Source organism: Psilocybe cubensis (genome assembly GCF_017499595.1).
Source record: "Psilocybe cubensis strain MGC-MH-2018 chromosome Unknown contig2, whole genome shotgun sequence".
Taxonomy (NCBI): domain Eukaryota; kingdom Fungi; phylum Basidiomycota; class Agaricomycetes; order Agaricales; family Agrocybaceae; genus Psilocybe; species Psilocybe cubensis.
Genome location: NW_025952840.1, coordinates 54,919 through 80,598, shown reverse-complemented (window position 1 = coordinate 80,598; position 25,680 = coordinate 54,919). Strand labels below are relative to the sequence as shown.

Here is a 25,680-nt window from a genome sequence, read left to right as displayed (position 1 = left end):
CGATATATTGCGGAAACTTAGGTACGTATTCACTGGGAGTGCGTTCGTACTCAAAGTCAGGATCATAATCAGACTCCTTTTGTATAAAGGAGAAGTACAGGCGCCAACGCACCCGTCTTTCGAAATCTTTCCACGCGTCTAGGCTTATTCCCCCCCGAAGGGGGGGCCTTCGTTGCATTGGGCCTCCTGTTCAGAATTCCTGAAATCTGATGCCAGATTCGGATTCCTGGACCCCAAAAACCCCCAAATACACTTTCAAAATATTTTATTTTGTACATACGGAGGTGCTACGTAATTAAATGTGTAATTTATGGAGGCCGGCCTCCAAATTGATGGAGGCCACTGGAGGCCGGCCTCCGTCTAAAAATAACTTTTGACAGGCACTGGAGGCCGGCCTCCGTCTAAAAATAAATTTTTGACAGGCACTGGAGGCCGGCCTCCCGCCTGTCTCCCGATGCCAGCGCTCGCCGTCCCAAAGCTTGCGCTCGCCGTCCCAACGCCAGCGCTCGCCGTCCCAAAGCTTGCGCTCGCCGTCTGCCCGACGCCTGCGCTTGCCGCTGCATGTTGTTGCGCTGCCACCTCCGGGCCGCTGCTGCTGCCGCCACCTCCACTCGACGCCTGTCGTTCAGCCGTCACCGCGTGTCATCCCGCCGTCGCCGCCTGTCGTCACGACGTCACCGCGCGTCGTCCCGCCGTCGCGTCTAGTCGCCGCCCACCACAACACGCACTCTGCTGCGTGTTGTTGCGCCGCCACACCCGTGCCGCTGCTGCTGCTGCCGCCTCTCCTCGTCCCCTGTCATGCCGCTGCCGCCTTCCCTCGCCGCCTGTCATTCCGCCGTCAGCGCGTGTCGTCCCGCCGTCGCCGCCTGTCGTCCCGCCTTCGCGTCCACTCGCCGCCCACCACAACACGCACTCTGCTGCGTGTTGTTGCGCCGTCACACCGGACCGCCGCTGCCGCTGCCGCCTGCCTCGCCGCCTGTCATTCCGCTGTCAACGCCTGTCGTCCCGCCGTCGCCGCCTGTCGTCCCGCCGTCGCCGCCTGTCGTCACGACGTCACCGCGCGTCGTCCCGCCGTCGCGTCCACTCGCCGCCCACCACGACACGCACTCTGCTGCGTGTTGTTGCGCCGCCACACCGGGCCGCCGCTGCCGCTGCCGCCTGCCTCGCCGCCTGTCATTCCGCTGTCAACGCCTGTCGTCCCGCCGTCGCCGCCTGTCGTCCCGCCGTCGCCGCCTGTCGTCCCGCCGTCGCCGCCTGTCGTCACGACGTCACCGCGCGTCGTCCCGCCGTCGCGTCCACTCGCCGCCCACCACGACACGCACTCTGCTGCGTGTTGTTGCGCCGCCACACCGGGCCGCCGCTGCCACTGCCGCCTCCCCTCCCCGCCTGTCATTCCGCCGTCGCCGCCTGTCGTCCCGCCGTCGCCGCCTGTCGCTGCCGCCGCGCTGCCTCTACTCGCCTCCTGTCGCTGCCATTTCGCTGTTTTGTATTTGATACACCTCGGCCTTGCTGTACTGTAATTTTGTTAGATTTTTTATAACTAGTCATCTTACCCTGATATCAACTTGTATATATCTCACGCGAGCTCTCTTGTGTAGACACCAAAAAATAAATTTATATGACATATTGACCAAAAAAACACGCATATATCTACATATTTTTGTTAGAATGGGCTATTCTTAAATGAAAAAACACTTACATTGACAATGTAACTACAGGCCTGGGCGAACACGATAAGTTGGCACCACCGGTACGTGCCCGTTGACAAAGGCCTGAGCTCGTTGAGACGCTGCCGCCAGAAGCTTCCTACTGGGAGGAGTGCCGCGCAATATTGATTTCCATTGCACTCTTGTTAATGGCTGGGCCTGCCGAGTGCGGATGTCTTCTACGCGTTCACGGTACCATGCCTCGTTGGCAGGCGTCCATTCCACCCATTGTGATCCGTTCATGCTGGGGGGCACCTGCCACAGGTTCGGGGGAGGGAACCACGATTTTACAGTTATTTGACCTTTAGTAGCTGAGAAAAATGTTGTTAGTGCATAAAATTGAGAATAAACAAGGAAAACATACCTGTGTACAGCGTGTAGGTGCCGCATATAATGGACAGCTCGTTCTCGGTGAGCTGGTCGTCGCAATAACACCAAGTCGTGTCGCCAGCTGGCACGATGAACCCCTGCCGGTTCTGAATGATTTCCTTAGAGGGGCCAGCCAGCCCATCGTCGACGCTCAGAAACTCACTGGCTATCCTACCCACCAATCCACCCCTCAGCAAGGCAGCCCGACCGTGTTGTTGGTGTTTGATGATGTTCTCGCATTGCAATCGGTATGCTTCAAAGTCATCAACACCAAATTTATACGCTGACGGGCGGACAGATCGAGGGGTGTACGGCTCCTGGACAGTGGAGCAGCGACCCGACATTTCAATGCCCATGAGAGTGCGACAGGGCACACCTCTCTCCAGCAGCATTTTTGTGAGGGAGTCGATGCGAGCCCAGGAGTGCTCTAACCTGAGCCGACACACGTAAAGGGCGATCTCCGCCGTTTCGACACCCAACATCCACTCGTGTTCCTCTGAACGAGGTTCTGAAAAAACAAACAGATTTTCATGGGGGCGGTGTATTTGCGAGAGGTCCAGCAGACGAGACAGGGATGTCAGGCTGTGCGTATTGAGGTCAGAGAGGGCGGCGGGCATTTCTGTGCTTGTGGGTTCAATGCAAGCCAGATAAAACTGTTTGATGTGTTGTTGAGCGTCCAGGGCAACTTCTGGGGTAAGTAACTCTGTAAACCCAAAGGTTTCGACCAGTTCATCCCAGTCTGCAGCGGCACAGGGCGTCGTCGTTGTGCCAGGGAGGTAGCCGTAAGATTGGCGCAGGCATCTGACCATATCGTTGTCGGGTGTAATGGGCTGGGGTTGCACAACATCCGTGGCGGGCGCGTCCGTGGTCATCTCAACATCCGCATTTTCATCCTCAACAGATGGGCCTGCTTCCTCCATCTCGAAATCTTCGACGACGGCAGGGGGGCTCTGTTGGACCCGCGACTCGCTCTCTGGGGAACGACGTGCTCGTGGGCGAGAGCGCGTTGCAACCTCTGGGGGTGTTGGCGAGCGACTGCGCGGTCGGCGTCCTAGTGTGGGCCGTGGGGGTGTCGTGGGTGCGCGGCGGGGTCTATCTCGCGATGACGAGGGTGTCGGAACCTCAATGACAGGCGGGTTGTTTGGAGGCAAAGGGGGTGGGGAAGGATTACGAGCGGGGGGAAGGGCCGACGTTGAGGCCACCGGCGCATCGGGGTCAGGTTCAATGGTGTCGTACCAGGGTACGCCTTCCCACTCTTCCTCGGCAGGTGCTGGTTTCGGGTGCTGCCTGGGTTGTTTTGCGGGACGTACACCTCTACCGCGGCGATGCTGGCCTCTAGCAGGCCTTGTCTGTGCCTGATTGCGCTGGTCCAACATTGCGGATGCGCCTGCCAACTCGGCTGGTGGTTCCAAATCTCGACAGAGATCCCATTCGTCGGTCACACCGTTGTAGACCTTGCGGTGTGGGCGAAGTTTGGCCTCCTCGATGCTGTTTCGTGACGTTGCGATGTGTTCGCGCATGTAAACGCTGGCTCCCTCTGTGGACACCAGCGTTTTCCAGACAAATACTTTGCTACGTACCACCGATGGGTTGTTCTCTCGGTTCAGCCGAGCCTGTCTAGCTTCTGGCGTCTCTTTGGCCAGAATCCGTCGCCGTTCTTCCACCCTTGCAGCCCAGTAAGCATCCCAGTCGTCATGCACGGAGGTCAGCAGCTTGTGGTTTTCATTCGCCAGTTCAATCATGCGCAGCGTAGGCAGGTTGGCGCTGTCAATGGCGAGCTGACGCTGTTCCTCGTCTCTCTTTTGGAGCTTCCGTTCCAATTCTTCATACGGCTGGGACATGTGCTGGTCCAATGCCTCTGAGTTGTGGGCGAAATCGTTACTGAGGATAGAATACACCAAAGTAGTGGAGTACTCATCTCCCAGCAACTTCATCGTGAGGCCCTCCGTCGAATGAGATTTATTAAAAAATTTGCGCGCAAAGGCGGCTGCGAGAGACACGTCCATTGACTTGAATAGGTCTGTAAGTGTCGCCGCCAACAAGTCGCGCGGGGGGCGAAGTTCGAGATTGAGTATTTTATGGGTGAGGAAGATTTCCTCTTCCCGCATCCGCCACGGATAATAGACTGGAACATGGTGTTCCAGAAGCCATTCGATGGGAGGGCGTGTCGCGTGGGTGCTGCTCAACTCGTAGACCATGCCGACACGAGGGGTTCTGGCGTTAAACGAAAATACGTTGGAATGATACAAGCCATCCAGCCATACTTCTGAGATGTCAGGATGCTCAGCGCGGAGGCGTTCATGCCATGCAGGGACGGGGCTTTTGGGATCGTGCTTGATGTGCTTTGAATAGATCTCGCGACGACTTTGGGCGACAAGATACGACAGGTAGCCCATCCACAGGATAAACGCGTTTCGGGTGGCCTCAAAGCTCCTTTGCGCGTCTGCTTCAGAGCTATACCTGAGATCATAACCGAAGCTTTTGGGGCTAGGAGGTGGGGTTCCAGGAACGCGACACCATAAGCGGATCTTTTCGCACAGAAGGGTTATGTTTTCATCCAATTGGCGCCATTCTTTTACGCTGTGCCACTCCATTTCATACGTGGCCGGAGACTTGTGCGGTTTATTGCGCAAAATCTTTGGAGACCAGCACAAAAAATTAAACGGCAAGGACACGAATGATGGCGCCAAGGGTATGAAGGCGATCCACCCGTACTGATCGTGCCAGCGCACTGGCTGTTTGACGCCCTCTAAATCCAGGTCTCGTCGCCGAGGTTCTGCTCGTGTCGCCTTTTGTTCGAAGGGGTTGGTGACGTCGACCTCAGCGGGTGGGATGATGACGACACGCTTGCAGTTGGGGGACACGTATATGGTGCCCTTCTGGACAAACGCGGACCCTTGGGCCCAATCGATGTGGGTTTGCTGGGACATCTGCAGCAGAGTAAGTAACAAGCATATGTGGGCAACGAACGTGAACACTTACGGTGGGGGCAGAGCAGAACGGTTAGGACGATGGCGATGGCCTTAGATGGCTGCAGAAGAGCTTCTGCAGTCGCCTCAGATCGCTACAGAAGATCTTCTGTAGTTCTCAGAGGTTGGGGCAATGGGTGTCGGTGGACGCGTCTGGCTACAAGGGCGGAGGAGAGAGCGATGGGGGAGGAGAGAGCGACGGGGGAGGAGAGAGCGATGGGGTAGGAGAGAGCGGGTTGAACGGTTGGGAGGGTGTCGATGACCTTAGATGGCTGCAGAAGAGCTTCTGCAGTCGCCTCAGATCGCTACAGAAGATCTTCTGTAGTTCTCAGAGGTCGGGGCCGTGGGTGTCGGTGGACGCGTTTGGAAACAAGGGCGGAGGAAAGAGTGAGGGCGGCTACAGAAGAGCTTCTGTAGCCTATCTCGGATGGTACACGCAAAGTCGAAAATGGGGGTGGAGGGAAGAACGAGGCTGGCTACAGAAGAGCTTCTGTAACGATTCTCGGACGGCTGACGTGAAGTGTCAAACGTCGGGGCAGGGAAGAACCAGAGTGGCTACAGAAGAGCTTCTGTAACCTTTCTGGGATGGCAGACGCGGCGTGCTACAGAAGAGCTTCTGTAGTGTGCGTGCGTGCTAAAGAAGGAAGTGGACTTAGCGTTGGAATGTTGAAAAAACGCCCAGAGCGGAGTTTCAATTAATCACGTGACCGCTCGCGGGCCCTGTTGATCGCAACCCCCAGAGTGTTCCTGTTCTCCATCCACCTCCAAAGCTCTTTGGTCGTGGATCGTGGGCGAACAGTACCAAAGCTCTTTGGTACTGGTTAGTCCATCCTCCTCCGTGTCGCACCCCCCCTCACGGTGCTCTGATCCTCAAGAGATCTCAGGTTCTATCCACCTCCAAAGCTCTTTGGTCGTGGATCGTGGGCCGTCAGTACCAAAGCTCTTTGGTACTGGTTAGTCCATCCTTCTCCGTGTCGCACCCCCCCTCACGGTGCTCTGATCCTCAAGAGATCGTGGCTTCTGTCCACCTCCAAAGCTCTAGGCTTATTCCCCCCCGAAGGGGGGGCCTTCGTTGCATTGGGCCTCCTGTTTAGAATTCCGGAAATCTGATGCTAGATTCGGATTTCTCGACCTCAAAAACCCCCAAATGCACTTTTAAAATATTTTATTTGGTACATACGGAGGTGCTACATAATTAAATATGTAATTTATGGAGGCCGGCCTCCAAATTGATGGAGGCCACTGGAGGCCGGCCTCCAAATTGATGGAGGTCACTGGAGGCCGGCCTCCGTCTAAAAATAATTTTTGACAGGCACTGGAGGCCGGCCTCCGTCTAAAAATAAACGTGTCGAGGCCACCTGAGGCCGGCCTCGATTCGTACGCGCGTTGTACGCGTGAGTGGAGGCCAGCCTCCACTCGTACACGCCAGCCACTGGAGGCCGGCCTCCCGCCTGTCTCACCGCCCCCGACGCCTCCGCTCACCATCCCAATGCCTGCGCTCGCTGTCCCGACACTCGCGCTCGCCACTGCGTGTCGTTGCGCCGCCACCCCCGGGCCGCTGCTGCCGCCGCCTCCTCCACTCGACGCCTGTCGCTGCTGCCGCGCCGCCTCCCCTCGCCGGCTGCCGTCCCGCTGTCGCGTCCACTCGCCGCCCACAACGACACGCGGCAGAGGAAGCCTTTGTGTTTGTCTGTGTTTGCTTACATTATCTCTTCCTAAGCTTATTCCCCCCAAAAGGGGGGGCCTTCGTTGCATTGGGCCTCCTGTTCAGAATTCCAGAAATCTGATGCCAGATTCGGATTCCTGGACCCCAAAAACCCCCAAATACACTTTCAAAATATTTTATTTTGTGCATACGGAGGTGCTATGTAATTAAAGGTGTATTTTACCGAGGCCGGCCTCCAAATTGATGGAGGCCACTGGAGGCCGGCCTCCAAATTGATGGAGGTCACTGGAGGCCGGCCTCCGTCTAAAAATAACTTTTGACAGGCACTGGAGGCCGGCCTCCGTCTAAAAATAAAAAGTGACAGGCACTGGAGGCCGGCCTCCATCTAAAAATAAACGCGTCGAGGCCACCTGAGGCCGGCCTCAATTTGTATGCGCAACGTACGTGTGAGTGGAGGCCGGCCTCCACTTGTACGCGCCAGCCACTGTTGGCCGGCCTCCCGCCTGTCTCACTGCCCCCGACGCCTGCGCTCGCCATCCCGACGCATGCCCTTGCCACCTGCCCGACGTCTTTGCTCGCCGCTACCCCCGGGCCGCCGCTGCCGCCGCCACCCCCATGCAGCCGCAGTTGCTGCCGCTGCCGCCACCAATACTCGCCGCCCAAGAGTCGCGTTGTTTGTCCTTGCTGTTGTCAAGGACATTCAAACTCCGAACCATGTGAAAAAAACCATCGACGCCGCGGCAGCTACACCAAGTGAACTAACGACTCTTGGTGTATTGTACGCAGCGTGATCGTGCATTTGTAAGGTGTCAGTACAGTGCAGTTGCTCCCTCTATCCTCTAAATCCTCCGTGCCCTTCAACTTTCAGACCCCATCCCGCCTATGCCACATCATTGCTCTCGGTCTCGCACCCCTACTCCTGTTTCCATGCTCATGTCGTCATCGAAACCCTCCCAAACTCACCTGCACAGTGCTAAATGGTGAACTTTGCTTCCGAGTCGATTACCCTCCGTTCCACATTACAAACCACGTATAACAAACAATGACAGGGTGTGTGTTTGACGCAAATCGCGAATTTAAGATTAGGGCTTTTTATCCTTGCTGTACACATTGCGGATGCACACAGTGCCCGTGTATGGGATTCTCCGCAACCCCCTGCCTGCCAACCCTCTTCCACCGTGTGCTGGGTGGACACCATAACACCTCTATTGTTAACGCGTACATGGCGTGCCGAACCATAAGTGTGTTTTCCGGCACCATTTGTCCCTCTTTTTCTAAACTACACTGCTCGACGCTCCGTGAAACACACTGTAAATGGTGAGCATGATATCTCACACACTCCAAACGCGTGAATCACGTAGCATAGCATAGGGACCTCAAATTCTCATTGTTAAATGAATGTATGAATTAGACAACCATGGATGTCATCAAACGGTGCAAAAATATCCATCAAATGACGCATATATTTGACTAATAACGGGTTCCCTGTCTAGCCAGAGATTGATGTGAGCGTCTAGAGCAAATGTGGCTCTCGCAGAGCGCAGCAGCACTCATTCTCACTTCGCACACCGGCATCTTGGAAAGGACATACAAGTTTGGACAACTATGGGCCATGTCTCGTCATTTCCGCTGTTATCCAAGTAGTTATTTCTTTTGACACAATTGTAGGCTAAAACCACCTCTTTGCCACAACCCGAGATTCTACCACACCGTCTTCTCTTTCGACATGCCTCCACTTACTCGACAAATGTCCTGCTGGTTCCACACCTGAACCGGACCCTTTCTACCAATCCCTTTCACCCATGCTGACTGCTGACAAAACAAAAACAACAGTGAAATCGCTCGTGTTTGCTGACGGTGATTGTAATGGCAACGGAATCGGTATTGGGTGTGCCGACATCTATCTCTATAACTCACAGAGCACGAACGAGTATGTATGTATGATGTAACGAACGTTTTCCACTTCTTTGTCGATCAACCCCCTACTCCCTAGCAATTCGCCCATCTTTTTGACGCCTCCCCATCCTCTCAACACATCTCCCGCCGTTCCCGCTCCCGCACCTATTCCGGTTTCTTCTTACTTACACACCATTCACCCGTTCTGACAAAGCAAAATGACAGTGATGTTGCTCGCTGAACCCGAATCTGACTGTAGCACCTATGGCAATGGATTTTCCAATATCTATCTCTCTTGTTCAGACTCCAGAGTACACAAACAACTTTAAGTAGATCAGTGTTTATATACATTGTATCCTCTGTGTCAAAAATATATGTGTATAATATAATGATCAAATGAATCTTTTGCAACACTTGAGCACAGTCATCGAAATTGCGCATATATGCGCATGGGGTGTCTCCCCAACACTGCGAGTTTATGTGCACGCTGCTGAAACTGCCAAACCGCTTGATCATCTGTCCGTCGATGAGTGGTTGCAACTTACCATCGCAATCTACCCCTATCATTGCATCAATCCCGTCATGGTAGTCTCAGAACTCGATGGAGAACTGGAGGGTGTGCTTCGAAAATCGGTCAGTAAATTTCATGACAGTTATTGGGAAGCTGCTTACCGTCTTCATTGTGTTGCCACTCTATCCAGCCAGCATCAGATCAATAACCACCCGCCGTCAGTTTCCTTCAACGCACCGTGGCAGAGGTGCGGGATGTCGTTAAGATTGTATTTTTCCCTTGTAACCCGGTAGATCCAACTAACAGGGAACATCACGGATGGATCATTCACATTCAAGGTGCGTCAGTATAGCTTATGCCAGTCATCATACAGTTGCTTACCGTCATCGTCGTTGTTCTCAACCTATCTTGGGAGGCATCAAGAGTGCGTCTTGTCCCTTGTAGTTTCTTGGATACAACTAACTGGGAACATCACTTCAGCGACAGTAAAGCTTACAACAGTCGAAATTCTGCTGCTTACCGTCATCGCTGTTGCCTTCAACCCACCTAGTAAGTATCATATCAACCAGCTCACACCATCAGTCGCCCTAGTACTCACTGTGTCATCCAACACGTACCGTAAGAACCAACGCACAATGCCAATTACCCTCAACACTTGTATCAACCACCATCCACCGTTATTCGCCATTAACAGTCGCCGTGGCCCGCCAAGAGCGAGGTGGAACAGTCAGGATGCATCAAGACCGTGTTTTGTCCCTCGCAGTCCACTCTGCATCGATGGCAACAGGCGCAGCTCGCTGTTGGTATGTCCAAGGCGTCTTTTTGGGCGTTACAGAGGCGGGCAGGGGAGAATCTACTTTCAAGGTGCGTCAGTGCGTTGTATGACAATCATCATGCTTTTGCTTACCGTTGTCGCTGTTGCTTTTGACCTGTCCAGCAAGTTTCTTATCAAACAGCTCACACCGTCAGTTGCCCTCAACACTCACCGTGGCACAGACATCACATCGACCCGTATCCATCGTTATTCACCCTCAACAGTCGAGGCGGCCGAAAGCTCGAGAGCGGGACGGAACAGTCAAAAAGCATCGAGACTGTGTTTCGTCCCTTGCAGCCTACTCTGCATCAATGGCGAGGGGTGTCCCTCGCTGCTGGGTAGGGGCCAGGCGTCGTTTTTGGTCGTTACAGAGGCGGGCAGAGGAGAATCACAAGGGGAATCTACTCCCAAAGTGCGTCAGTAGATTGTATGATAGTCATCGGCTGCTTACCTCGTTTATTGTGTCGCCGTTCAGCCTATCCAGCAAGCGTCAGATTAACCAGCAAGCACCGTCAGTTGCTCTCAACACTCACCGTGGCACAGACATCAGGAGCGGATTTAGGACACATGTTTTGTCCCCCATAGTCCGGTCGATCCAACTTGCGGTGAGAGAGGCGGGTGGGGAATCCACTTCCAAGGTATGTCAGTAAAGACTATGACAGTTATTATTCTGCTACTTACCATCATTTGACGTGTCAACACCGTCTTGAACATTTCCAGCAACCTTCGTATCAACTCATGGTAGATGGGTCTAAAGGACATCCTGTCAAGGTGCGTCGTCAGTGGTCTGCGTATCATAGGAGCCCTGACTCAAGGAAATCACGCCTTGTCTGTGCAGCGAGAAGCGGAGTGAGTAGCAGCACATTGTTGGGTGGGTGCAACTCACCGTTACGGACAATATCCATTTGATGACTCGCTGGAGAATGGGGAATGATGATGTTAATGGTTAGTGAATGGTGCTCCTCTTCTACACTGTATATTACAATCGATGACCGGCTGGTATAGTCTATTTAATAGTAATTAAACAAAAATGAAGCATCTCCTACAGAGGCTAATTGCAAAGTTCCCACTTCCCTATGGCTTTAAACGACAGCCAGGCAAGTCTATAAATATATCTTCGTGCCATTGGACAGTTGGAAACTGATTGAATATCGAGCATGGCGAAATCGAGCCGGGAAAGGAGGTGAGGATACGTTACGTGCATATTTCATGGGTTTCCATTGGCATTTTCGTGTGAGCGGTATAGTGTCCGGGAGTGCTGTTCAATTGCAGTTATATGCAGTAAACATGTGTGGAATAGTGTTTAACAGGAATGTACCTGGCTACAACTTTGCAACATCCAACCGCTGCATCGTGCTCTATGCATCTGCACCTCTAATTTAGATATCACACGTTAATGTGGAAATAACTCCGTACTTGAAACCCTAGGCTTATTCCCCCCCGAAGGGGGGGCCTTCGTTGCATTGGGCCTCCTGTTTAGAATTCCGGAAATCTGATGCTAGATTCGGATTTCTCGACCTCAAAAACCCCCAAATGCACTTTTAAAATATTTTATTTGGTACATACGGAGGTGCTACATAATTAAATATGTAATTTATGGAGGCCGGCCTCCAAATTGATGGAGGCCACTGGAGGCCGGCCTCCAAATTGATGGAGGTCACTGGAGGCCGGCCTCCGTCTAAAAATAATTTTTGACAGGCACTGGAGGCCGGCCTCCGTCTAAAAATAAACGTGTCGAGGCCACCTGAGGCCGGCCTCGATTCGTACGCGCGTTGTACGCGTGAGTGGAGGCCAGCCTCCACTCGTACACGCCAGCCACTGGAGGCCGGCCTCCCGCCTGTCTCACCGCCCCCGACGCCTCCGCTCACCATCCCAATGCCTGCGCTCGCTGTCCCGACACTTGCGCTCGCCACTGCGTGTCGTTGCGCCGCCACCCCCGGGCCGCTGCTGCCGCCGCCTCCTCCACTCGACGCCTGTCGCTGCTGCCGCGCCGCCTCCCCTCGCCGGCTGCCGTCCCGCTGTCGCGTCCACTCGCCGCCCACAACGACACGCGGCAGAGGAAGCCTTTGTGTTTGTCTGTGTTTGCTTACATTATCTCTTCCTGAATCCGTGCATATAGACGATGCGCTCGCTTTCGCGCATTCTCCTCCGCCGCCGCCTCTTCCTCCCGGCACCTGTTCTCACAGTGAATAATGGCGGCCCGCCCGCCCCCGGCCCTGACATCCACCAACAACTGCAACAACAACAGCACCACCGACAGCAGCAGCAACAGCAGCACATACCCTCGCACACCACACACGCGAACCATTCCTTGCTGTACGACCACCTCTCGCATCAGACCCTCAACCCCCTCGAGCGGTTACTGCTGTTCTCATTGGCACATGAGTGCGCAGGGAGTGTGAGGCGGAAGACGGTGGATATGATATGTGATGTTGCGAATCAGGGGATGGCGAGGGGTAGACCGTGGCATGCGTTGCAGGCGCAGGCGTTTAGTATGACACATGCACAGGGGCTTGGAGGTGAGGAGGGTTCAGGCAGTGTGGGTGGTGGTGCGGTGCCCGGGTGGATGTTGAGGGAGAGCGCGTATAGAGTTTTTGCGGGATGTCCGAACCTTGTGATGGACCTCCAGATCAATGCCATGCTCGGTGTGTTTCAGTGCGGCTTGCAGGATCCAGAGAATATCGAGGTGTGTCTGCTTTACTTTATAATTTCGGTAGGAAGGTGCTGACGGCTGGGTTTTTGTGGTAGTGGTGGTGGTTTATACAACGTATGGTATTGAATAGGTCCGCCATGCAGCGCTCCTGGCGTCCGTAGCATTCCTCTCTTCAGCAGACGCCACACAACTCGCACAGTCCATTTCCCTGCTCTCACCAATGCTCAACACCCTCCCAGCCCTCTCCAACGCGCTCTCCTAACCACCATTACACGCTCCCCTCCCTCCCCCATCTACATCTTCCTCTACATACACATACGCACTCTCACGACCAAAAACGTCCAACTACCACTACCTATCCACCTTCCTCTCGACACTCACACCGCTCGCGAGCACACATCCTATCCTCTTCGCACCGCATTTGCAGACACTTCTGACGTTCTTGCCGAGAACCCTAAATCCTACCTCCCAGATCCTTCACTCGTCGGCAATAATGTTCTACGAGGGTGATGGTCAGGAGCGGCTCAGAATGCAAGGGCGGACTCCGATACTCATGGTGTTGCGGTGCATTCACGTAGTTGCGAGGCGTAGGACAGCGGAGAGGGCGAGCTGAATGGCGTTGAGCGGAGGGCAGAGCAAGAGAATGCAAGAAAAGGATACATACCGTGTCGTCGGCCACGTCGCGCGGAAACCCTAAACCGCAACAATGGGCAAAGGTACGTCAGTGTTGTCCCACACATTGCACACCGTCAGGCTCACCATTGTCCATGCTCCAGAACGCCCACCGTCAGACACCTGCTGCAACGCCCGTCAACATCGACTTGTCGGAGGGGGCATATAAAAAGGGAGCGGGCACAAGTGCTGGACACCTCTGAGAGGGAAAAAGAGAGGGGATGAGGGAATGAAGGGTATTGCCGAGGTCAGTCGTCCTTATATACCTACTAGTGTCCGCTGCATGTCGGAAGTAGCCCAAATATACTCCCTTGTCTTTTGCTGCAGTGTTACGCGATGCTGGACCGGTTGGCCGTTGCGCAGATCTGGACCAATATCCCCCATTTCAACGTATCGCGATGCAATTTGTGGAATGCGGTATTCAATTCACGCATTCAAGACTCGTACGGCTAAACCCTAAAACCTGCTGACTCCTATATCAGCCGAGTATAGGTATGTGATCTCTGATTAAAGTGTTATTTGCGTTGTATGCAAAGATGTGCATTCTCGGAGCTTAATTGATGTTCGTATTCAATGTAAACTTGAATATCGTACGCCAGGCACAGTGAATCCCAAAGTCATACAGACAGTCCAGGTAACGACTCCCCTTCCAATCAGGGGCTACTTTACATTGAAAAAGACGTACACTAGGTAAAAGCATTATTGGAATGATGAGGGTATTCCAATCATGACTCCGCACAACGATACGCGACTAGAACAAAATTTCCGACCTACCAATCATTAATCCGGGCACAATCGGCAGTCCTGCACCACCAACAACGTACTCAGAGGCTCCAAAATCCGGGACAGACGCGGAAACGACGCAGAATCGCTCTCCAGGTAAGTTGAATCCTCCAAAATGCAATGGGACCGATGTTGTTTCCCTCATTTCTTCTGACCTTCTAGGGCGCATAACGGCAGTATATCCGAGCCAAGCATGTCCCCGCTAGTGCCCGAGAAGACCTGTAACGAAAGTAAACGTTGGAAACAGGCTGGAATTGCGAATTGGGGGAGGGAGAGGATGTGGACATGTACGTGTGTTGAAAATTTTGATAAAACTTTTGTGATTGTTGACTTTCTATGGATGGTATGAGTACTAAGGGGTGTACTGCGTAGTCTACCTGTACAGGGGAGTCTACGAAATGAGTTTAACATTCAGGTATTTCTTCATTTTTGTTTGATTTCGTTGAGGGTGTATTCGGGCGCTTAACATGTTTTGACACTTTCATCTTTGCTCAGCCGCACTCAACTTTATTTACGCACTAATTCAGGTACAGGACATATTAATTCATCTCTGTAGTACTCAAATAATACCATAGCACTTGTGAAACTGTCAAAATGTGAGAAATAAGCAGGTTCACGGCTCAGCGTGAACCTGTCCCATTTTTGACCATTATCTCTATACCACGCACCACCAAGTCTTCAACCGGACATCACTGCACCCAATTGTGTACCCCGATGCCATTCAAATGACCAAAATGCAGCAAACGGCCATGATACGTACACCACGTCGTTCTTACGAGCTTGCGCTGAATGTCACTGAGTACGTGTTGCAGCGGGCTTCCGGGTTCTGTAGCACCATATTAACATCAAATTTGCTATCCAAGCAATACTAGAGCAGGCTATAATAAGATATGTACCAACTGGAAACGTTTGGGTTTCTAGTGAGTCCGCTTTGTTAACTGTGTTATACAGTGTACTCACCTCGCAACACTCCAGCGGTACCACCCTTCGCCCTCATCCAACTTCAACATCGCCGGATCCAAGGTTGTGCAAGCCAAAAGCGTGTATGCTGCTTGGAATGATGGACAAGAAGGTGTGGTTGGATGTCAGCTACTGTATTGCAGAGAATGCTGCGTGTCAAGGTCAGTTCAGGCAGATTCTCAACAAAAAGTGCGTTGATTTACTTACCTAGGCGTCGTTGTCCGTCGCCGGCGTCGACTTCCAGGTCGATTCAACACTGTTATGGGGCGGTCAATCAAGAGTGGTACCCGACGAGCAAAACACGGAACAACTTACATTTTCAACACCGGTCCGCCGCTGGCAGAGGCTTGTCGCTGTCGCAAACAGCTACGTGTCAACGCATATCCATGTCGAACAGCGTATTACTTACCTGCAAGTGTCCTACAAAACATACACTCGTATCCCGCGGCGTCTTGATGGGTAGGGTAGCCTGCACAGAAGGCTGGTGTTGAAGAATGAGATGTGAATGTGAATTGGTGTATTGGGATTCAACTTCAAACAGGTGTCGGTTCAATTTCGACTGCACTCAGCTCTAGATTCCCTATGAGCGCCACCCAGATAAAGGTATTGTAACCCCCAAGTCTCCCAAACATGCAACACACCTCAATTACAACCATAAGCACCGTTCTCCATTCAGAACCAATGTCCAGGTTCTCCACGCATTCATAAAAATTTTGTTGGCACTTCCTTCGTTCTCAGTTACATCTCCACTGACAGGTGTTGTAATTATGTTTAGGACTGATGGGAATATTTCAAACACCTGGAAGCAAAGAAATTGTTTGCAAATGAGAGCTAGGGTGAATGGGGGATGGAGGAGGGTTGAGAATCGAGATTCAGATATCCAAGTCCAGTGAGTTGTGTATCAACTTGAAATACCATTCTCATACGACCTCAATACACTGAATTGAATACCTAGATACTTTGAACGCGTGGCGGCCGTATGAGAATGGTATGTACATACAAAATCATGGATATTAGGTGCGTATCACGACGATTAGTTCTTGCAGAATTGCTGAGGACATTATCAACCATTGTACGTCATTCAGTATACAATATATTCTCCCAGCTTTACTCATACAAGGACAGATTATGCAAACACGCTTGGAGTTCCAGAAAACAAGGATAACGTAGGTGTGCCTTCATTCGCTTTCAATCTCAAGTCCACTAATTGTCCGTCTACACAGCATCCCAACTCACGTCACTCGGATACATATGGTAATAGGCAGAGATACTCACATGCGTTCCAGAAGAAACGGCGTTTGAAAAGGTGAGAAACAGCGAAATGGGGCAGGAGGGAAGGATAGATGACTTGACATTTTGAGTTATCGTTTCGAGTCTGACTATCGGTGTACCATGTTACTGCTATTGAATGTGTGAGTAGTATCAAATATATCTTTCATTTGAATGTGTCATTAACACGAATCTAGAAAATGACAAGTGGGAGGTGTGATTATGGCGAGTATCCATTAAATTTCAATTCATAGAAAATACTGATTTTTTCATTTAGCTTAGACTTGTAATATGTCAGAGGTGTATAATTCAACCATTATTTGCTATACGTGCAAAATACGGACGGGAAATACGAGGTATATGATCCCCGTACCCTCAATTCAATGCATTCTCGCTTTCCTAATGTCGCCGCTAATGTCGCATTAGTACTCACGGCGTATGTTTTGGGCGCTTAACGAATGCCACTCTCATTTTTCACCCAACAGTCGTGTGAGTGTTTGATTCTCTCTATATTACATATTCCACATCGGCCCATAGTATGCTAATACACATAATATCCATGGAACAACTGTATTCCTTTGTTTACTGCCCAGGTACGTTGAAACCGAGTGTGTGGCTTTGATCCATGTTCAACTTTGTTCAACTTTGATTCAAGTACATCCAGCTTTTTTACATATTAACGACGGAGGCTCCCACAAAGCACATATTAGCGTTGGTTAGGGTTTATAGTTTAGGGTTGGTGGTGACCACAAAAATACAGATTAGGATGGTTTAGGGTTTAGATTTTAGGGTTGGTTAGGATTTGATAATACCATAAAAGCACAGATTAGGCTGGTTAGGGTTGGTAAATACAATTATATATGTAGCAGGTTTTAGGGTTGGTGTGTATGTACCAATTTATCCAATGTGCATTTCACGGCGTTCTGGTGCAGTTGGTAAACTGCTATGTTTGATTTACTGTGATTTGTGGAATGCGGTATTCAATTCACGCATTCAAGACTCGTATGCACGTACGTACACTACGAGCAGAAATTGATGCTTTGCACATTTCGTGTTCGTTGCAGTGCGTACATATTCCATCTTTTGGATGCAGAAAATTGAACACAGTGTCCCCGCTAGTGCGCTCTGACATTATGAATAGCCGAGCCTAGTACCATATCGGATCAAAATCGAAAAAAAAATGCATTGAAATGTCGTGTAACGGCGATTTGGGCGAGGAGGAGAGAATCCGGTTACATGGGATGGAATTGCACAATAAGTTGTGCTTTGCGGATGCCTTGGAGTGTTTGAAAATCTTTGGTATGCTGGTAGGTATATGGATCGTCTTTATACGAGATTTGTGCATTCAATTATATGTATATAGAACTTGTTCATTTCGGCGCTTAACTGCATGCAACTCCACGATATTGATTTCCACAACGGATTAGCAGCTGCAGTACAACTTTAACACTCACTCACAGACTGAATCAAGAAAACAACATCCATCAGGGGCTCCTGAACATTAGCATATTGGAGTAAGAGTATCGATTAGACGATGAGGGTATGTACAAGACACCCGCATCTCTTCTACACTACACCAACACCACATCCACACCGAAATCTCTTATCTACACCCACCCAAATGCACCATTCAAAATGCCCCACCCCTCCAATCCCCGAGAACAATGCAGAACCACATTCCATGTACGTAGCATGCTGCAACGAGTGTTGTTATTTATCATTTCACTCACGTCTTAAAAAGTACACAAGTACCTAACTAGAGGGCTATACAGGACAGCATGATCGTTTAAACGGCAATACATGCACAGAAACACATTTAAAGGGTGTGTACCTGCATGTCCGTCCGCATGAAAACGCGAGCAATAACACAAGTTCCGAACATTACATCAGTTTTTATTACATACTGACATAGGGGCGTGTCTAATTCAACGTCTTTTGACTCTCCAAAAGCCCGTGAAATGCGTGAAACGGCTCGGGAGAGCCTCCACGTGTCTCCTTCAAACAAGACATCCTCCATAATCCAAGTAGTTTCTCAAGGCAACGCTACGCAGATAATTAGCACTAGTCCATATATAGAATCAAGCTGAATACATACGTTTGAAAAGTGGTGTAAAAACGGATGGGGAGACGAGGAGCGGCATATTGATTTGATAAACGCTCCGTTGCGAAATTGGCACGGTAAAGTCGCTTCTGTTTGTTGTTCTCCAATGCCTGTTCGGATTGATTTGAATCTGGAGAACAAATTGACATTCCATTTGCGCGGACGTACATACGATCTCATGTGTATAAGCTAAATGTTGTCTGAAAGCAAAAATCAAAAGGACATACACAACACGTCATGACCGTCTGTTCAAACCGGTGAGTTCCTGTCCCTGAAATGCTGAATTGCTATTTTCTTAGAGACCACTTAAGGATGTCAATAATGTAAGATAGCTCACCTGGTGGTTGGTACACGCTCCTAGTGTCCGTCCTGCCAGTGCAATCTCACACAAGGTGCGGGGCTGTCTTCACGATGGATTCAACGATCCAAAGACACTTGAAGATTATATTAATCGTGTGTTAGTGTGTAGTATCGGCGAAGCTAAAAATGTAGACGTACCGATGAGTTGGAAGGTCTTCGATGGAAAGGGGAGCATGGGAATACGAGGATGAAGCGGTGTAGGTTGGTCGAGGGTCCAAAAGGCGGAGGTTCTTTGTGTATGCGCCATACGCACATGCGGGGTGGTAGATGGTGTGTATAAACAGATTGAGATATGCAAAAAAGTGTATAGAAAAAAATACAACTTACATTCCACTACACTGACGCATCACTAATTTGAGAGAATTTAAGTACGCTGCACACAGCATACCAGAGTCATTAATACTCACCTTTGGGCACCAGACGACACGATGGCCTGGCATTCAAGAAGCCGCTGGCTGAAAGAGGCGCGTCGGGATGAGGTGCGTGTCCGTTATATTGTGTCTTTGGACAACAATGTTGTTGTGCATCTTCACCAGCGAACGCGGTTGGTTATGGTCGTGGTTGTGGTATTGAGGGGTCTTGTGTGCGGCAAGGGTGCTTGTGTTGACGTGGCGCCTATGTGTCAGAGGTGAGTAGCCAAAAACTTCTGTGCACAATCACTCACCTTTGGGGGTCAGCCGAAACGATGACCTGGCATTCGACGGGTGGCTGGCTGGAAGAAATGCGTCGGGATGAGGTGAGTGCGCAGTTTTTTGTCATTTCATTATACTGGGACTCACTGACAACGTTGTGATAGTCGAGGTCGTCGTTTTGAGGGGTCTTGTGTGCGTCGAGCGGCTTGAATGTATCGACGTGGCGTCTATGTGTCAAGGTGAGTAGCCGAAAACGTCTGTGCTGGACTACTCACCTTTGGGCACCAGACGACACGATGACCTTTGAGATGCTGCTGACTGAAAGAAACGCGTCGGAAAGAGGTGAGTGAGAATGTTTTTCCTTGACTTTGTTATGTCTGGGACTCATTAATGACGGCACCACGTCGTTCTTCACCAGCTGCACGGGTAAGGTCGCCGTTGTGTCAAAGGGTTTGTGTGGGTGTCAAGGTGAGTTTCTGGACGCGCCTGTGCTGGTTTGCTTACCTCGGGTCTTCACAGATGATGACCTGGCATTCAAACAACAAAAAGAAGTTGTCAGTCGCGGCGGCAAATCCCCAGCTCAGTGTTAGCTTACCTGGAGGTGGAGCGAACAGGAGAAAATTGGAGAGCAGAGGAGAGGGGAGAGACCCCCTGAGCTGAGCAGAGGAGGAGGGGCGGGATGAGAAAAAGGTACCCACAACACCTGCTCTTACTCGACCTGTTCCGAACGCATACTGGGTCCATCGTCGCACGTTGCTTACTAGCCATTGTCATCAATCTTTCAACTGCACAGTTAGCCGGCATTTGATATCCACAAAGAACACTCACACAGACAACCACAACACCCCACAACATCCGAGCATCCCCTCTTTCAACTCTCATTATCATCTCAACCTCAACAACACGAACCCGGCAAGAACCTTACCAACCCCCATGGTACAAGGCCGCAGTCAAGGCGTAACAACAGCAATCCCTCGTGAGTCAATCTCGCTATCAACCAAGCCTTTTCACGCGATATAATGGGATTTTTTGAGGTGCCTGGCATCTGGAGGAGAAGATGCAGGAGATGGAGTGGAATAGAGGGGAGGGGAAGCAAGGGAGGAAAGAGGCGGACATGTTTTTTTGGGTCACATAAAGTGTCTTCGTTAGCGGACACCTTTATCCTCGGCAGCGGGGCGGGTGTTGACTCAGCGGGACAAATTTTGGATGCTAAGAAGTGGCATAAGAAGGAAGCTTGAAGGCGGGAAAGGACAAGGAAGAAGGTAAGCAAAGACGAACAAACACAACCACTAACTCACGATCTTCGATCTCCCGCAAACACGCGTACTCCGTCACAACTCCCCCATCTCGAACCCTTGCGCTGATGTTCAGCGTATCCTCAAGATCGTCAACACGATGCATCTCCACCTCCAGTACATTCCCCCACAGACCCACACGTGTCTACCATGTTTAGAGACCATCGATGTTCAGATCTGAGTACGTGTATACACTTGTATCGCCTCGGGGAGTCTGGTTGTGCGACTTTCTGTTTCTTTTATTCGCATTCGCGTTTTTGTTCCAGTTTGACTGCGCTGAAATGGACAAGGCGACGATGACACGCGGACTACAGCCGGTGAGTGAGGTAAAGCTAGCACACAATCTTGCTCTCAAGGAGGGGGGAAACAAGATACAACGGCCGTACATGAGGACGAGAGCCAGGAGGTGGTGGTGGGTAAAGAGACCGCTGAGTCGGCCGCTGGCTCGTACGGCGAGTACGTTAACCGTTAATGGTGTACCGGGTGTGCAACATTTTGTGGAGCAGGACACCGTTGAGCATGCGGGGCTCCTCGACCTCCCCTCCCCCCGAAATCTTCTTGAACTGCAAAGCGTACCATTTCGTATCGACAATGCAATTGAAGATTGCACTATCCTTACACGATATGGCCCCAGTAAAGGTCGAGATGACTTGGGGGGAGAGCGTCTCGGTGTCAGCGAAGGTCGGGATGGGGATTGAATTGAGATGTGATTGGTGGTGCGGATTTCGACAAGAGTGTGGGTCTTGTGGGCGTCCTTCGATGGGTGTTTTGCGTTGAGAAAGAAAAAAAACTCACCGCACACCTCATCCGGCATGCTTCCCATCCAAAGCATGTCCTTCACGATGAGCGTCGTGGCGTCGATATTGCGCAGAACATGTTTGACGTCGTTGGTCAGTCTGTGCAGGTAGTTTTCATTGTCAAGGAAATCAACCAAACCCTCAATGCCGCTCTTCCTCCAATGTGAATGACGACGGTGACGTCGATAGCAATCGCGACATGGTTATTGTACAATTTGCGCACGCAGAGCAGGGCGGTGGTGTTGTTTAGCACAAACACATGCTGCACGAGGTCTGTATATAAGGCTGTTCAGAGAGAGCATGATGACAAGGGGAATACGCACCCGAACACAATTCCGCATGATTAACAAAGACGGCTTGAACACTCCTTGTAGTGAAGTGAACAGTCGATGTTCTTAATTTGGGGGTTGACGATGACGATGGGCCGGATTCGTAACGTGATGTTGAGAAGCATGCCGTTGAGAACGCCCGATTCGTCATTACAAGGCGCAGTGCGTACCACTTGATATCGCCATGGACCCAATATCCAGGCCACCGGAAAGCGATACGCAAAGTGAGATCATGACCATAGTTCCAGGTAAACAGAGATTCGATACAAATAATAGATTCAACTCACCCGTAATAAGTCAATCCAGGCCGCCGGAAAGCAATACATTGCGTCGGGAACATAACTAACAATTCCAGGTAAGCAGAGGCTCGATATACATGATATAGTCAGCATACCAGCACCAAACGGCTCAGCAGATGTCAATACATCGTCTTGGGTTAAAACTGTGACAAGAGCATAAGTATAGGTCAGGAAAAACATGACACCGAGTACTTACCAAATCATGTGCTGTCGTACACATCCAGAGGATCAGGGAAACTTCATACATTGTCTTGAGAAGCAAGGGCCGCGGCACGACACCCCAGCTCGGCGGACGTTGATATGTTGCGTCAGAGCATCACGAGTGCAAAATCTGAGTAAAAAGGTTAAGGGCGGCTTGAAACAAGTACGAGACTTCAACTTACAGTTGATATGACCTCAAAATTGCTGTCCTGTTCACTGGAAATCGATATATAGTGTCGAGATAAAACTACAACATCGTGTCAATAATGGATCAGCAAAGTCACAGACGGGACATACCTTTGTTTAACCTCGCAATGGCGCACCGCGGACGTCCAAAAATCGAATCACACTTTGCAGAGAATTGTCAGCATTGTGTAAAAAAGAAAAGCAAGACAAGAACTTATTGAACGATGTGGCTCAAGAGTGGCGACCGTGCACATTAACAATGGTTGTTTGGCACAGCCAAACACACAAAATGGCTTCTCTACCTTGTCCAGTCTCACAACCTCTTCCCCCAGCGTTCTCGTCTCCAATAGCATCTGCATCATCACGGTAAGTCTTGATGCCTGTCTTCTGATGACGACAGCGCTGACGGCGTTACCAACAGCGAGTCAACGACACACAGTTGACCGCGACACGGTAAGTTTCAAACGGTCAACGATGCAGTGGTGCTGACCTGCCTCGTCGCTACACAGCTCCACGCAACATTTCCGCCTCGCAAGGTAATCCTTGCAGTCACACAACACCTGACGCACCTTGACAGAACACCCTCTTGTCTTGTCCATCCAAGCCCCTCTCGTCGGCAGCCAAGCCCGTCAAACGCGATGCCATGGTGAGTAGTAAGAACACCCGACATGCTGGTGCTGACACGCCTCCTCGCAGCGTCAACGCGACATTTTCCCTTGCAAGACAGTGTGCTCACAATGCTCCCCATCTGACGCACCTTTCATGAGCAACATTCCCGCAGAACGCGACAGCGAGTTCATTCATGATGCGAAAGCGTTGGTTTGACAGGATGGCCACTGGAACGACGATGGTAAGTAGCAAACACCAGGACAATTGTAATCGGCGCTGACGTACCACCTGTCCTCCAAGGCCACCTCCGAACCAAGCGCAAAATTCGGTTGTCGGCGTATGTCAACTTCTTCTCCTCGCACCCCTCCTCTCGGGTCAATCTTCTCAAAAACGCGCGTTTCCACTGCACCCCTGCACATTCAACGGCCTCTGCATATGTCGTAAGTGATGTAATCACTAGTCTCCATGCTAATATATTGCATTTTTGACTCAGAAGCGAACGGAAATTGGAAGGTAACGTTGGAGGTGTGGTGTGCTGAATAGGGCGCTTCCGCCGGTTCAGTTCATTTGGGAGAGTTTGCAGTATTTGAGAGGGTAGGTATAGGTAGGTTACAGATGTGGTTGCAACCGTTTGAGCTGAATCAACTCCAGTGTGGAGATACGACTCTCGAAAGTTGAATTTCAATGAGGTGCAACACATTCCACGTTCATTTCTTCATCTCATTCAATTCAGATTAGTAGATACACAAATATCAGCTATATTTCAATGTATCTACGTACTACATATGTATGCAATGCACATAACTAGTCAGCAGTGAAAAGAATCTTGCAAACATCTTGACACGGCCCTCTTCGTCTCAATGTTCAAATCGCCGTATCCCGCTCAGAACGCACCCAGTTAACACACAACCCTCGACTCCTGTGTGCATGCCGTATGTAGGGTCCTGTCAAACGTAAATAAGAAGGCAAAATACATCCTGATGCATATGAGCTATGATGGTGCGGAATTTACTCACCGGGTTCGTTTAAGCGTAATTAAAGGTTTCCTGACCTTCTAAGAGTTTGAGGGGGAATGGAAAGGCGGTCTGTAAATGCACAGTAGGTTTGAATACGGATAGACGAGGTGCAAGTTGTAGAATTTCTTCAATCAAATCAAAGTCGTTGTAAATGAAAAACTGCACATACACTTCTAAATAGTCGAGTACACACAACGGTATCCGTTAGCGCACTGCAGAAACAACACCCTAATCGTACATACCAGGTATATCCACACAGCGAGTGGAACGGGAAGATTCAACAATGTAAACTTACAAGTTAACATCCCATTCCGACATGTACTCCTCCCCCAAATCACCCAAGTTCGCCGTTGGAAACGCAAGTTCCTGTTCGCCTGCCCAATCCTTTGCGGTGCTAGCGCCATCAAGGGGCTGTCGTAAGCAATTTGGCAACGAAGAATGTTAGTTTAGAATGTAAAAGATGAATCGGACAAGCACGTACATAGAGTTTCTGTGGAATTGAGAAAGAGCGAAAACATGGTAATTGAGGAGTGAAGAAATATGTACGTTTAATGAACAATCTGTGAGGGATACTTCTGTGAATGAGAACGGTGGTTCAGCTGAGAATGAGAATGTTGAGCCATACCACACGAAGAGCAGAGCATATCTTTCCAAAACAAAGTATGCTCGAATGCATCGTTCAACGCATGCATATCAAACACAAAGACCTTCAGAAAAACAAAGTTAGTATTCCCAGAATACAGAGCTCAGAACCTACCCGTATATTCGCACAATACCTTTGTACAAACCTCTCCTCCATTCACATCTCGACATCTTCGAGTTGTAAATCGACCGGGATTGCTATCAGTGCAATAAATCGGTCTTGGAAACGAGACTAGTACATACCGTAATCCGTAATCACAAAATTTCGGATCCAGGTTTGCAATAAACACGAGAAAGTGTTCAAGTACGACACATCCAGGTTCGAATAACAACACACCTGCTCAAAACACCAATATTCAAACATCGGAAACAAGGCCTAGAATGAATTGAGAACTCACCATCGTCACCAGAACATATTCATTACGTCCCAACACACCGAATTACAAGTCGATGGATCCTTGGACTCGAGCTAGTGGAAGCAACCCTCCTACCCGCATTCCAAGATCGCGGTGTTTCCAGACATCACACCACAGATAGTTTATGCCGCAACGTAAGTAGGTCCCCGTGTGTCTCCTAGCGAGATAACGACATGTCAGCTACGAGAGATCATGTCGAGATTTCTCGACGCAGCGAACGAGGTCCGAGTCATCCCATTCACAAATCAAGATCTGCAATCCTCGGAGTGCTCGTTTGATTCGCAGACTTGTTGAAGGTCTCTGCGGTATGGTAATATATCTATAGACTAGGATGTCTGTAGTTTCGCAATAGTCAGATTGAAGATACGAATTCGAGTATGCAACTCACCCTTCAATGTCATTAATGCCATTGCGCACATTCTAGCGCCTCGAACCCTGTATTTCCAACATACAACACAATTCACAATGCCGACACGTGGGTAAGCCGGCCGCCCCACTATTATCAACTCGCTGATTCGATGCCACCACC

General features: G+C 50.5%; 4 protein-coding genes across 4 annotated transcripts; 2 read left to right on the top strand and 2 right to left on the bottom strand.

Annotated features, from left to right (window-relative positions):
* Positions 1–1,712: 1,712 nt before the first annotated feature.
* On the bottom strand, positions 1,713–5,005 carry JR316_0013488 (uncharacterized protein; the record flags this gene model as incomplete). The annotated part of the gene is made up of 2 exons (XM_047899078.1): positions 1,713–2,017; positions 2,071–5,005. The coding sequence occupies 2 exons, from the start codon at positions 5,003–5,005 to the stop codon at positions 1,713–1,715; spliced, it is 3,240 nt and encodes a 1,079-aa protein (XP_047741840.1).
* Positions 5,006–11,806: 6,801 nt separating this feature from the next.
* Positions 11,807–12,659, top strand: JR316_0013487 (uncharacterized protein; the record flags this gene model as incomplete). The annotated part of the gene is made up of 2 exons (XM_047899077.1): positions 11,807–12,001; positions 12,051–12,659. 2 exons carry the CDS (start codon positions 11,807–11,809, stop codon positions 12,657–12,659), a joined length of 804 nt encoding a protein of 267 aa, XP_047741839.1.
* Positions 12,660–15,145: 2,486 nt separating this feature from the next.
* JR316_0013486 (uncharacterized protein) lies at positions 15,146–15,462 on the top strand (the record flags this gene model as incomplete). The annotated part of the gene is made up of 2 exons (XM_047899076.1): positions 15,146–15,160; positions 15,211–15,462. 2 exons carry the CDS (start codon positions 15,146–15,148, stop codon positions 15,460–15,462), a joined length of 267 nt encoding a protein of 88 aa, XP_047741838.1.
* Positions 15,463–19,062: 3,600 nt separating this feature from the next.
* On the bottom strand, positions 19,063–20,129 carry JR316_0013485 (uncharacterized protein; the record flags this gene model as incomplete). Its single annotated transcript, XM_047899075.1, has 8 exons — positions 19,063–19,078; positions 19,137–19,180; positions 19,239–19,344; positions 19,394–19,441; positions 19,509–19,588; positions 19,637–19,679; positions 19,957–20,017; positions 20,123–20,129. 8 exons carry the CDS (start codon positions 20,127–20,129, stop codon positions 19,063–19,065), a joined length of 405 nt encoding a protein of 134 aa, XP_047741837.1.
* Positions 20,130–25,680: the final 5,551 nt, after the last annotated feature.